At 41.9% G+C, this 14831-nt stretch overlaps 1 protein-coding gene across 1 annotated transcript in view; it reads right to left on the reverse strand.

The window, feature by feature from the left end:
• Positions 1–481, reverse strand: part of USP15 (ubiquitin specific peptidase 15) — a 58143-nt gene extending 57662 nt beyond the window's left edge. The window contains exon 1 of the mRNA XM_026039785.1: positions 360–481. Within this exon, the coding sequence (XP_025895570.1) occupies positions 360–448 (89 nt within the window). The 5' untranslated portion in view covers positions 449–481. The remainder of the gene's footprint in view (positions 1–359) is intronic.
• Positions 482–14831: the final 14350 nt, after the last annotated feature.

A 14831-nucleotide genomic window follows, 5' to 3' on the forward strand; every position in this document is an offset into this window, starting at 1 on the left:
CGGATGCGACGCCCCAGGGCCCCGCAGGCCCCTCCCGGGGCTCCTCTCCAGCGAGGAGCCAGCGAGGCCTGGGCCGGGCCTGGGGGGAGGGAGGCGCCCACACCGCGGACGCGGTTCCGAGAAACTGAAGGTGACGCCGGAGCCGCCGCCTCCTCGCCCGGGCCCTCCGCGATGATGACGGCGGCGCCGCGCTCCGCTCCTCGCGCCGCGGGGCCCCGCCGCCGCCGCGGCGCTGACCGCGGTGCCGCCGCGGCCGCCCGCGCCGCGCACGGAAGGAGGTCGCTCCCCGCCGGCGGCACCGGGGGCGGAGGGAGCCGCCCGCGCCTCTCAGCCCGGCGCCCCGCGCCCTCCTCCCTCACCAGGTGTCGCCCTTGCGGAGGGCGGTTTTGAGCAGCGCCGCGATGTCCGTGCGCTGCGTCTCCAGATCCGCCGCGCCTCCCTCCGCCATCTTCTCCCCCCGGCACCAGCGGCGGCGGCGGCGGCAGGGGCAGGAGCGCGCCGCGCTGCATGCTGGGAGTGACGCCGCCCGCGGAGACGCCCTCACCCCCCCTCCCTTCCCACAATGCGCAGGGTCGGGGTGGGGGGGAGCCCTGCCCGCCGCAGCGGCCGCGCTTGCTGCTTCCGCCACCTAGCGGACGGGAGGTCTCATGGCAGAGCACAGCGCGCATGCGCACAGCGCCGCCCTCCAGTGCCGGCCGGGGTCAGGCCCCGCCCCTCGGCCCCTCCTCTTTGCCCTGCTCCCCCGCAGACCCCGCCCCTCCTCCTTCTCAGGCCCCTCCCATCCCCGCAGGCCCCGCCCCTCATCCGCAGGCTCTGCTTCGGGAAGCCTCGATGCAGATTTCCTGAAAAACTGTTAAATCCGTGTTTTTAGTGGAGCTCCTGTGCTAGCAGGGAGCTATTTCCAGGCATATCTATGCTACACGGTCCCGGGGGATCTCTGCATCTTAAACCGCTGGATAAACAGCACTAGCACTGGTGATGCTGATGAGTGGCCTCCTGCCCCCTCTGGAGCAAAAAAAATAGGTTTTATATCCTGCTGCTCTGGGGATAATTGAGTTGTGGATATTGTTAATGGAGCTGAGGAAGGCAGTGGGCTTTCTGGTAATCACTGGGTCTCCGTGGCCACCTGCTCTCAGTGCTACCTGATGGATTCTTGTAAACACGGTGCATTGTTTTGCAGGGATCCTGAAAATAAGTAAATAAAAAAGAGAAAGAGTTAAAATGATGTATAACTGCCCAGGCATCCGGGCAAATGGGTTGCAGGTAACAGAGTATGGGAGTTGCTGATCCCATTGATTCTCATTACAGCACAACTTGCGCTCTCAATTCCTGTTTCTGAGTCAATTAGTGCCATTAAAAATAGGGCTTCGTTTCCTGGGATAGATATTTCATAGAATCATAGAATGCGTAAGGTTGGAAGGGACCTCAGAGGTCTAGTCCAAACCCCCTGCACACGCAGGGTCACCTAGAGCACGTGGCACAGGGCTGCATCCGAGCGGGTTTTAAAGATCTCCAAAGAAGGAGACTCCACAACCTCTCTGGGCAGCCTGTTCCAGGACGCTGTCACCCTCACTGTCAAGAAATGTTTCCTTAAGTTCCTGTGGAACTTTTGGTGCTTCAGCTTGTGACCATTTCCTCTAGTCATATCACTGTCCACCACTGAAAAGAGGCCGCCCCCCTCCTCCTCACTGCCTCCCTTGAGGTATTTATATTAACGACATCCAGGTTGTTATTAAGTTGAACAGGACCGGACCGAGGACCGACCCCTGGGGGACACCACTAACTACAGGTCTCCAACTAGACTCCGTGCCACTGACTACCGCTCTCTGCACCCTGCCACTGAGCCAATTCCCAATCCACCTCCCCGTCCACTCATCTATCCCACACCTTTGGAGCTTGCCCAGGAGGATCCTGTGAGGGATGGTGCCATGAACCACCTGGAACACACAATAAGGAATGCAAAGGTACTGCAGAGACTTCACTTCTTTTCCTCCTAGGCTCCTACAACGTACTAAGCAACATCCTAGGTATTTATGGTGCAGAAAATAGGGTTTCAGGTTCCTTTCCCCAAAGGCCTGTTGAGCACTCGAGGTCTAGGGCACTCTGCTCTGGGAATTTCCTGTGTGGTTTGAAGCCGAGTCACACATACAGCCTGACATAGCAGCATGAATAACGATGGGCACAGGCTTTACATATTGTGTTCGCACATATAGTCCTGAGAACATAGCGGATATTTCACTTGTGGGTGAGAAATCAGGTGGAAACTCTTTTAAAGCCAATCTTACTGGTTTAGCATAATATAAAATCCTTAAAGGGGTGTGGAAGGTGAGTCATCAGGACCCATCATTGCTGTATCCCTTCCATATCCTGCTTTTCTTGACTGGATGGTAGTTGTCTAGTTGTCTGAAAATAATGATAAAATTATAAGCTTCATGGAAATAGCTCAATAATACGAACGAGAAAGCAGAAATCCCCGTAGACTGAAGTTATATATTGAGAAGATAAAGCAGGGCACTTGTAAGCAAGCTTAGACATGGGAACAAAAATTCAGTATTTATGAAACTTAGGGAAAGCTAGAGTAGTGAAAAAGAAATGAGAGAGAATCATATGAAATAGAGACAGAAAGACAGAGAAGCATGGAAATAATCTGTAATAAACTATTGTTGGCTGTGTGTAACAGTATTAAATCCTTGAATGAATTAGGTGGGTTTGCAGTTTCTAGATACTGTTGCAATAGCACGCTGTCTTTTATTGAGACAACCCTCCCAGCACTTTAAAAGGTTATAGTTATTAATTTACTTGATTTAATCAAACTATTACACTTTTACCACGTTTTTAAATCTTTCAAATGAGGGTTTAGATTGCTGGAGATGTGGCTCTTATTTTTTTGATTTATGTAACATGAAGTGCCCAGTTGTCCTTTATCTACATATCTTCACTAGTACCATAGCATCCTTAGAAGAGTTTTCCCTTCAAGAATTGTAAACACAGAAAATATTTTAAAAGATATTGTGGGAGCAGGGTTTAGTTAAGATTGGCAGATGTATCCAACCTCTTACCAGTTTCTTTATTTGATTTACATACCACAGTAGATCCACACTTTCTCTTGTATGTTTGATAAATGAACTGTTTGTTTTTCAAGGGAAGAGGTAAATTTAAATATATTAAGTATATGCAAAACATGTCGGCTAATATAATTTAAAAGAAATGAGTTTCAAAGGGATGCTTCATAATGTAGGGTTTAAGCAGTGGATGCTGATGATTTATGAAGTATAAGCATAATGTAAAGGTTAGGTTTGGTAAGTTTTGCCCTTTGTGTGCTAAAAATAGGCTGCTATTCTCCAAAAATAGTTTGTACTTAAGTGGAAGGAGACGGTAATGAGATTTATAGCAGGAACCAGTATAGACAACAGGCAAGTTGAAGAAATGAGTATCACTGGCATAAGTTCACTTTTTCAGCTGTCTGAAAAATGAATAAATTGCTATGCATTTGACTAAGTGTCATTGAAAACCAAGAGAATGTGAAGCAAAATACCAGTGTAGGATGTATTAGAATAAATTCAAACTTTACACGCACAAATACAAATGTATATGGATGGCAACCCTTAAAACTATTACCTCAAATAACCCTTATAACCCAATAACCAAATTACCAAATTCATATTTCTATATTTTCTTATATATCTTATGTAAAATTACATAATGAAGTATGCTGGTACTGTACATTTTAGAAATGTGGTTCCTGCTTTCCTGTTATAAGTCTCCTTTATAATAAAAGATAACTGTTACTGTAGAATCTGGTAAAACTCATTCTAACTGGGAAAATATTTGAACAGGGGTGTTGGCAAAACAGGCTGTAGAGAAAGACAGAATGTCCTTGAATCTACAAAAGGAAAAAAATAAAAAAGATTTTGACTGAAATAATTTAGACATGGAGAGATTTTAAAAATGGCAAGTTCTTGAATTGCTGCTTTGACAGAAATTCAACATTGTCCTGGGAGATTTTGGTGAGGAGAGACTTTTTAAGAGAAAATGGGTAAAAACGACATTGGTTTAACCAAATATTAGCGTTGTCTGGTTTTGGGTGTGTACAGGAGTTAGCAAGAGGAAACCATTAGCTTGAAGTCGTGGGACGCAACATTTGGCTGTGCTGGTGCCCGTGACTCCAAAATTCTTTTTTGCTTCCTGCGGTGGGACCGACTTTCTCTTGCTGTAGGAGGAAGGGAAGCGATTTCTGCTGCAGCCTCGTGCGAAGCAGAGAGCGGTGACGGTCCCGAGCGGAGGTGCGAGTGGCTAATGAGGCATTGGGAGCTCTGCCCGCCTGCACACTGGGGAGAACGATGCAGAAACTGCCAGAATTCATAGAATGATAGAATCACAGAATGCTTAAGGTTGGAAGGGACCTCAGAGGTCATCTAGTCCAACCTCCCTGCTCACGCAGGGTCACCCAGAGCAAGTGACACAGGGCTGCGTCCAAGCGGGTTTGGAAGATCTCCAAAGAAGGAGACTCCACAACCTCCCTATGCAGCCTGTTCCAGGGCTCTGTCACCCTCACTGTCAAGCAATGTTTCCTTAAGTTCCTGTGGAACTTTTGGTGCCTCAGCTTGTGGCCGTTTTCTCTAGTCCTATTGCTGGCCACCACTGAAAAGAGGCCGCCCCCCTCCTCCTCACTGCCTCCCTTGAGGTATTTATAGACACTGATCAGGTCCCCCCTCAGCCTCCTCTTCTCCAGGTTGAACAGGCCCAGCTCTCTCAGCCTTTGCTCATAGGGCAGATGTTCCAGGCCCCTGATCATCCTGGTAGCCCTGCGCTGGACTCTCTCCAGCAGCTCCACATCCCTCTTGTCCTGGGGAGCCCAGAACTGGTTGCAGTACTCCAGATGTGGCCTCACCAGGGCTGTGTATAGGGGGACGACCACCTCCCTCGACCTGCTGGAGACGCTCTTCTTAATGCACCCCAGGATCCCGTTGGCCTTCTTGGCCACCAGGGCACAATGCTGCCTCATGGTCATCTTGTTACAAGGCCATTCATCCGGGCAGTGAGGTTACTTAGTGTCAGTTATTCCATCTCCAAAAAGTATTTCCCATGAAAATGGCCTTATCTGTCCCTCATAAGGTTATATTAAAAGGGTATCTATAAAGCATTCATGTTCTAATTAACTGAACTGTATTCATTGCAAATAAGATAAATATGAGCTTGGATGGTGAAATCAGAATTACTTTTTTCTTTTTTTAAATGAGCTGCCTCTAATCTTGCCAAAAGCTGGGCTCATTATGAAAGGAGCAGCTGAGTATTGCAAAGACATGAACTGTAGAAACAACTAATAAACTTAAGGGATTTTAGCATTTCCTTAATTTCTGTAGTGTAAGCTAGTAACAGAATTGCCAAGTTTGTAACTCTTTAAGTATCCCTAGCTAGCGGTTTGCTCTGGCATAATTTCATAACACGTGCAGGATGTTAATTCACATAGGGTTTGGGTACTGCTGTCGGGCTTGCTGGCTCCAGGTCTGTGTGGCCTTGGACAGGCCTCAGTATGTTTTCTTCACACTGAGCTTGATAGAACACATTCTAAGAGGGAGGAGAAAATAAAAGTAGTTTGAATCTTAAAAATAGGTGGAAAATTATTTGAGAAAGGAAAGAAATTGCATCCAATTTGCAAAGGAAATAGATGCTGGGTGTAAAATGAACAACAAAAATATGAAATGTGAAACTGGTAGGAAAAGTGCACATTAACTCAGGCTGGAAATTTGATAACTGATGGAGGGAAGAAGCATATGGTGAAAATACTGCAGACTGCAGCACATCTTGCAGTTAGACAGGTTTAAATGTTTGTTGCAGGAAATGAGTCCAATTTAGTTCTTCCTCAGTACGCTGTGGCTGTTGGAGGCTGAATCACTGTTAAGCCACAACAAAAACCGAGTCAGGAGCAAAGACTACGCTGAAAAAGCCTTGAGCAGAGTTGAGGCACTCTCCTACCCTAGACAGCTTTTCAGCACAGGATTTACAGAGGAGACCATGGGAAAGTCAGGCTTTGACAGGCTTTGGCTTTGTGTGTACTAGGGTGGCCAGATGTCTTTATAGATCATCAAAGGTGTTCAGGCACCTCTTTAGATACCTCACCTTAATCCAAATCTACCTTTTATCATTATGTTTGAGGCAAAACATGCTCTTGGTTTTGCTATCTGCTTCTAACTGCAAGTGTCTGTGTTCTTAGTGATCTGATCTGTGGGTTTTTTTTTTTTTTTGTTATCTGATAGTAAAATAATGTGAATTGTATAAGGTCTTCTGCTCCTTATTTAATGTAAATGCTATGGATTATTTAAGACTTTCCTTGAAAGAAACAGCAAGGAGTACCTCAAGAGATACTTGATCAACACAGATCAAACACCTTGTTCAAACACAGACAAGATTATTCTACTATAATCTTGTTTGGTATGAGAATGTAATGACAAAGATTACAGACTGACAACCAACGCTGTAAGATTAAATTCTTTCCTTTTGAATTCACAAGGATCTTCAAATAAATATGGAAAAGCTCTTGTTTTTTGGGGAGAGGTGGTGGTAAAGAAGGAATGGTGATTTAAAAGATCTTTGCAACGGAGCTGCCTGGCAAAAACCTGTTGTGGGAGACTAAATGTGAAGCCAGAGGAAGAAGTTGGAGCTGGCAGACACATGGGGGCAGCAGCGCCTCATCCATTGCACAAAGCTGGGCATATTCAGAGCTTCTGCCTGCAAGCCTCAGGGTTGCCGTGGGTTTCTATCTTAGAGCTGTTTGTGGGTCATCTCCCTCCTTTCCTTTATTGAAGAGCTAAATATTCACCTAGCAAAACACAGGACAGTTTACTGGAGGGGTCTTGCCCCTGCACCAGCTGAAGTGGACTGCAACCAGAGACAATATAAACAGTTGTCATTGCCCAGGGTATGGCCAAACTCAAAAAAAAAAAAGGTCAGTATTTTGCACATTTACATATGAAGGGACACATTTCCTATGTTAGTGGATTTTCCTTGATTATATTATCATTGGGAAAAAAATAGTAATGGGGCTAAAAAAAAATGGCAATCTCCCCTCTTCTCTTCTGATCAGTAAGCCTACAGAACTATGGCCTTTTTCTTGAAATACTTACATGCTGGCATTGAGCTTGGGTATCTTTTAATTAGAAAGTCACTATATTTTTGTTCTGTTTAATTGTACTTTCCATTAGTTTGGACTAGATAATGTAGTTTATCATATGCATAGGAGCAAAAACCTTTTACTTGGCCATTTATTCTTTTATCTTGATATGTGACGGCCGGAGAGTACTTATTTTCAGTATATGCTGGATATATGCTGGAAAATCTATTTCTTCCACTTCTTGTCTGCTTGTTAGTCTGTTTAAATAGTAACAGGGCAGGCAGGGAAATAGCTTTAATGTGTTCAGACAATTCTAATGGGGCCAGTCTGACTTTCTGTTTTTCTTTTTTTTTTTTAGCAAGTGCTTTAAAAATGTTGTTTTATGTTAAACTACAGCATTAAAATTTCATAGACTTTATCAGTGTTTATGATCAAATTCAGATGCTTCCATTTAGTAAGAGGATCCATAACCTCCAAAGATGGGCACTGCGTAAGGAGGGGGTTATGCTGGAAGAAGGGCAGACATTAATGGACACTAGAGCTTAAACTGCCCTTAACCAACAATATCTGCAGTATTGACAATACAGGAGAGGAATAAGAGGGAAGGATTTTTAAGATGTGCTGCTATTTTGTTTTATAGTATATACTCTCAAGTCAGGTAGGATAAGCAATCATTGTAATGCAACACAATAAAGGCAACACAGCGCTACAATATGAAGGGATTAATTTAAGGTGAGTATCCAAATAATAGCTAATAAAAAACTCATTATGCTTACACTTAAAGAGCTAGACAAATCAAAGCTTAAAATGTGATGGAATTATATAGCAAAACTAATTAACATAGTAAAAATACTTATAGTCAAAAAGAGCTGGAGTAAGCACAAGCTTACAGAAAGGGAAAAATGCTGAGGGTTTAGCTTAATTCTTTATCAAATAATTGTAGACATTCTGAACAACATCAACTGGAGTCATATCATACACAATGTAGGCAAATCTGCTCTTCTCTTACTGTTATCAATACTGCATCTTTTGCTGTACCAGATAAACATGGAAACTTGGTGTAAAGGATGCCTATCATGCTTTATATCAACTCCACAGTTTTGTTTTGTAAAGAAGGGAGAAAAAAAAGGGGGGAGTGAGATGACCGAGTAGTATGTGAACACAGGAATTAGAGTTTCATCAGGCACATTTCAGCATATTCTGTAAATTCATCATCTAGTAGAAAAATGAGGAATCATCAGAATACTTAATGGCACACTTAAATTGCCAGTGCTAGTTCAGGTGTTCAAGTAATTCTAGCAGATCTATACTATAAATGGTCTCATTTATCTGGATCTTTAGCAGATTAAACTGTCCTTGCATTTTCTTTGCTCAGTTTCCAATGGAGGCAAGTCTTGTGCAGTCACAATGTCTGCATGCCTTGTTGCTCTTTTGACTTTACACCCTCAGCTGATTTCAGCCAACTTTCAGAGATGGGCAGCAGTCTTTAATGTATTCTGTGACAATAAGAACAGATGACTGGATAGAAGAGAGAAAAGCCACAAATGTCTCAATCTGAAAAGTTGTTCCTTGGGATTCCCTTTACACATTTACACAAATGAGAGAGAGAGAAAAAAAAAAAAAAACAGATAAGTTTCAGTCAACATGAGATGAAGTCCATAGGCAACTAGATTTCATGAATTCCAAAGCTTGCAGAACTTGCTGTTATTCAGTTTGTACCTCAGCTTCAAATTTTGGATTACGTCCAGTCTTGTATATGTTACCTTAATCTTAGCAGGGTGTTAAGATCTTCTGCTTTTTATCCACGTAAGCCTACAATGACAACAAACCTAACAAAATGCAGCCTTGCCTAGGTACTATTCTTTCTGTACACACATGCACATATGTCACTAGAAAGAAAGAAGAGAAGAAGGGAAAAATGTAAAAGAGCTAATGTCCATTGTTAACTGTTACATGTTAATGTTACATGTTAACTGTAAAGCCTGATTTCTGCCTACTGACATCTAGTGGCAAAAGCTCTTAATATCAGTATTTGCTCTGATTTTTCTGAAGACGCCTTATACCCGCAGCTCTGAAGACCTCTCTGACATTTGTGGGTGCTTAATGGCAATAAAAAAAAGACCACTTGTGGATAATGAGGTAAATTCCAGATTCAAGCAAGGAACAACAGCAGATATACCATGAAGTTTGAAGTGGGAGGAAAACAAGATTTACATAATGGGTTTACTGCTTTAGCACAACAGAAAGCTTCTCTCCCTCCCAGGGTATGCTTTAGTTCCAAACTGCTCAGAGAAGTGGTCATTTTTCCATGCAGGGCTCTGAGCACTCAGCCTGTTTCCAGTTGCCAAGCTCCAGGATACCTGCCTGCATGGCACCTGCCATGTACGTGTGCCCTCCAGGCTGTAAGTTAAATGCTCCTTCTGCTCACTGTGAAAACTGAACTTCTGACCTGCAAGCATGTGCAGAATGATCCAGCCTAAAATGCATTTTTGGGGATTTGTTTTTAAGAAGAAATATGTAAGGGGGTAAGCATCAGTAAGTTGAAGTTGACTTTTTTTGATTCTGCATTGACTAATGTTGTTTTCATTCTGAAGTAAAAGCTGCCTCTCCTCAGCCAAGCAGAAATGTTCCTCAGTTCTCTTTCCTCAAAAAAAAGAGTGTTTCCTTTTTATTAATCTTGCTTTTGAAAATGCCTTGAAATCTGCAGTTCAGAACATTTGAACTTGATCATATTCTATTCTTGTTTTGGCCCCCTCTCTTCCCTCCTCCCCTCCTCCCTACAGTTTCAGGCTGTTTTGGAATAAATACAACATATATCCTAAATAATAGCACTGCCTTTGCTCTCAACTGTTTGAAAGCTCTACTTTTGTCTGTAATCAATATGCAGAAAGATGATATAAAAATACACCTTTTTGCCTTACTATTAAAACACCATAAAATGCAAAGTCTATTACAACCTTTAAGGCATCTTTTAATGCATTTTAATCCTCATACATAAGCCTAGTGCATGCTAAAGCGTAATTCTTTTTTATTTTTCCTTCCCTTATTAAAATAGAGGTGGTTAAAGTTCAAAATAAAAAGACTTAGGAAGAAATCCTGAGAGACAAAACAACTTATTGCTATTTAATGCACTGTATTCTGTACTTGAGCTACTTACTGAACTTTGGATAGTGTTATTTGAAAGACTATGTTGTAGTTATAAAACGGAGGTATTATTTCTTTAGAAAAAAAATGCAGGTAAGTTCACACTGACTTTTTTTTTGTAGCAAGCAACACATCAGACAACCCCCTAATCTATTTCCCACTGTGAGGGAACTGAGTTACTAGGCTAATAAGCATTGACACCTTTTTTTACCAGAATTTGTGATGCCGGTTTTTAAAATGACACTACATAGATTAGAAAATGGTATATCATGAGATAATAAATGGCACCATGAATCTCTACAGTGAAATCTAATACTTCTTGCAGATGAGTTCTCAGTCTGCCAGCAGAGGTTTTCCTCAGTAAAGAGGTTTCTGAAACTGCTAAACATGACTGCTTTTATGAAACTAGGCTGATCTTTGTTTACCTTTATACTCTTGGTTAGCCGAGAGTTCTGTTTTCTTAAGATCTCATTTTCTGTAGTACACTTTAAGGAAAAAGTAATTACTAAAAAATAATTCAACACATCATTTTAAAAATAGTTATATTTATTTTAAAAAGTATAGTTTCTGTTTTGGAAAAATCTCATCTTCATCAATATCCCACAAAATTCTAAATTAAAAAGTGTTTTTTTTTCCTATTTTGTCTATAATGCAACTGTCAATGTAATACCGAGGCAAAATTAAGAGTATGCTTAGCCAGGGATAAGACGTGTGTTGATTTTGAAGGTCTTGACAGGCACAGCTGCAAGACCTGTTCAATTCACAGGATAATAGGAACTGCGACACAGTGTCAGATTAAGAAACGTGCAAGGACAATGAACAAGTATCTATTTACTAATTTTACCCCAGATCTGTATGAAGAATCTTTCTCTTGCCAGCAATTCTTAAAGTAAAAAAGCTCAGTGAGTCCACTTGTGAATCATGCCTTTGCAATGTTAAAATGGTCCATGAGTCTCTTATAGTGACAGTTCAGCCAGAGTGTTTTTTCCACTTGTAATCAGTATCTGATCAAAATTTCGGGTAAATATGAGACAGCTGGACCTCAACAAGGTCTTGTAGACAAACAGGCATTGAATGTGTTCAGGTATTGTTTTTTGATGCTAGGAAGTGGCCTTGCCCCAGCAGAATCATTAATTTTAGCGCAAGCAATCCGTGTCATTGAATACTTTGGATTAATGCTTGTAAATGGCAAAAAAAAAAAAAAAAAAAAAAAAAAAAAAGAAATGTCATAACCATGTTTTTCTGTATCACTTAGGTGTTGGAGAAGAGGAAGACTGGTTGCTTCTGTTATTTTCCTGCAATTAGCTTTTTTCTGTGTGGAACTGGAAGCCTTGAAAAATCAGCAATGATCCCAGTATTCTAATTAAACACCTTATTTCCTTCACAATCTAATAACCAGCATGATTTTAATAAATGCCTGTGGGAGACTTATTTAATAACCCCAGAAAAATTTGCTCCATTGCCATTTCACCTTCCACCATCTTTTCAGCACATCTTCTGCTGGTTAACTTTATTTTCGGATGTGAATATTTGGAGCCTATCACAGCTTTTAAAGAACTTTAGATTCAGTGGACCTGACTCTTGCTTGAGCGAGATAAAAATATGAGTGTATAACTTTAGATGCATATACATACTGTAAAGCTGACTTTTGAGTACTGATGTACTCAAAATGACTATAGGGACACAGAGTGTCAGACTGATAAGCACAAATAAATGATGTCAGCTGACGTATGGAGTCTGTGCTTCCTTTTCCCTGCTTTAAGGGGTGGGCATAGAGGGATATGGTAGGACTATGCACATCCTGATCTAAGCCACTACAGGACTCCTTATATTCCTGGTGAGAGCTCTTTGTCCCTGCTTATTCTAGTACCTGAAACTCTGCATAAAGAAGGATAAAAGACCCAAGTTAAATCCTAGTCTTTATGAATAAAATGAGAAACCAGTTCCCCAGCCCCTAAACTGAAAAAAAGTGCTGTTCTAGTGCTAGTCATACCATGATGGATTGAAGGGGCATCTTTTAGCAAAGTTAAAGGAGCAAGATTGTTGGTAAGCAGCTTTGAGCTCATCAGTTCTTAGAGGCAAAACCTACACGACTCTACCATAATAAAATTTTTCCTTTTCTCTGTTTAACAGAGAAGGTACATGCCTCTGAGTAAAATCAGTGCGTAACAAAGATACTTAGTAGATCAGCATAAATATTCACTCTGAAACATGCAAATATTCATTCTGGGTTTATTTTCCTGTTTATTTACATTGAGGTGTTCTATTTTGAATGCAGTCAGTAAAAACAAACAAATGAACCAACCAAACAAACTACAACAAACAAAACCTAAAGTTATTCTGAATATTGTACTTACTTTGAGTTCCTATGGCCATTTTCATGGTTTACGGTTTTCTTTCAGTGTGCAGAAGAACTCTACAAGGGATGGAAAGTAGGAAATAGTGACACTAACTCAAAGATGAGACAAAATGAAGAAGGACAAAGAGAACAGATGTAATAATTGGGTATTGTAGCTGTCTCATATGTTCTAAGGCTACAGTGCTGGGTGGGGGTGATTTTCCAATGATATGCATGTAAATATATGATGAGTAGGAGACAGGCTGCCAATGTGTTATTTCCAGAAAATGACAAATAGATCATCTTGCTTATATGTAGCTTGAGCAAACACACCTTTGGAGATGAGTTGAGCTTATTAATCATCTGTAAAACCTGCTGCACAACGTAGGTGCAATGGATCATCCTATTTCTTCCAAGAAGTGCTGATCCTACAGTGAAAGTGCACAGCAAGCATGTCTTCTAGAGAAGAGAAGATTGAGAGGGGATCTTATCAGTATGTACAAATATCTGAGGGGAGAATGTAAAGAGGATGGGGCCAAACTCTCCTCAGTGGTGGCCAGAGACAGGACCATGTGTAATGTGTACAGACTGAAACACAGGAAGCTCTATCTCCATGTGAGGAAGAACAACTTTACTGTGAGAGTGACAGAACCCTGGGACAGAGAGATTGCGGAGTCTCCTTCTCCGGAGGTCTTCAAAACTTGCCTGGTTGCCACCCTGTGCCACATGCTCTAGGTGCCCCTGCTGGAGAAAGGAGTTTGTACTACGTGATCTCTACAGGTCTGACCTCAACCATTCTGTGATTCTGTGAGTCTGTGATTCTTGCACAGTGTCACATAACCAGTGTGTGACTGCTGTGGAGATGTTCAGCTTTTCAGACGCAGGGCAACTGATCTAGAACAACCACTCACATGCAACAGTATTGCACTGAAAAGAATGAACGCATTTTCCAAAGTCTGTTCAGACAAAATTCCTGGGCTTAAACAAGAAGACACATCTTATCTATTTATTTTTTTCTTCTATTGTTTGTGGCTTTCTTGTTTGTATTGCTTTAACCAAGTTATAATGGTCCCATGTCTTCTGATATGTTTATCTGATTTAGCTAGACAGTGATATAAAACTAGTATCCTCTGGTCTCTCAAAACACCATAACTCTAATAAGTTTAGTATAAGGATATGCATTCTTAGAATTTTAAGGTATTGACTATGTTTACACTGCAACAACAGTTGTAGTTTCATTTTAGATGTACTTTGCTCCTTCTAACAACATCTGTGTGAAGACTGCCCAGTCACTTATGTGTCTGGGGTCCTTGGTTGCCTTGCATTGGCAGGACAGGAGCATCCAATCCATGTGTATTCATGTGAGTTTGGATCTGCTTCTGTCTATTAAGTTGCTGACTGCAGCATGCACAGGATCTTAGTTACTTCTTCATTTTTAGCTTGCCAGCCATGCAGCAACACAGTTGCCAACTAGAGAAATCATGTTATTGTATCATTTTTCTTCCAATGGATGAGGGCAAGATCACATTGGTCTTTATAACCACTCTCTTAGAACTGGCCCCAGGCTGCTCACAGGCAGGCCTTGCTGCAGTGCCAATTCTGCCCAAGCACCAGAGGACTTTCAGCTCATATTTTCCACAGCAGTGTCATCTTCACATTCTCCTACAACCATGTCACGAATGGCAGCCAATATTAAGCTTTCCTTTCTTCATTTTGCTTTAGATGTAACTTTAAGTCCAAACTTTAGGTTTGGATTGGAATTTGGACTGAAAAAAAAAGTCCTCCCCAAAAGTCCTACCATTTTTATTTGTATTTATTTATTTATACGTATTTATACATACAGATAGATCAAGTAGAAGCACAAATATTGGGAGAAGTCCATTGACTGGCTTCCTTTCTCTATTCCTCAAGAGTTGAGCATCATATATAGCATAATGGTGACTAGGGCCTGAAGAAGAGCTGCTTTTCACAAGACTAATAGAGTAGCTGGCACAGACTGAAAAAAAAAAAAAGAAAAAAAAAAGGATGATGATGAGCTACATGAGTACTTCTTAATCCTGCATGCATTTATTCCCACTTTAACCTAGGTGGAGATGAGAGTTTGAGGGGAAAAGTGAGAGGCTGGCCTTCCATGTGCGTGCTTGGTCCTACTGCCATGAACAAGGCGCTTTCCCAGGCCCGGCGGCAGAACCCGGCAAGCCGCGCTCTGATTTATCCCGCCACCCCAGCCTCTCTCCC

This window comes from Nothoprocta perdicaria, unplaced genomic scaffold (assembly GCF_003342845.1).
Source record: "Nothoprocta perdicaria isolate Ctin4 unplaced genomic scaffold, notPer1 scaffold_240, whole genome shotgun sequence".
Taxonomy (NCBI): Eukaryota; Metazoa; Chordata; class Aves; order Tinamiformes; family Tinamidae; genus Nothoprocta; species Nothoprocta perdicaria.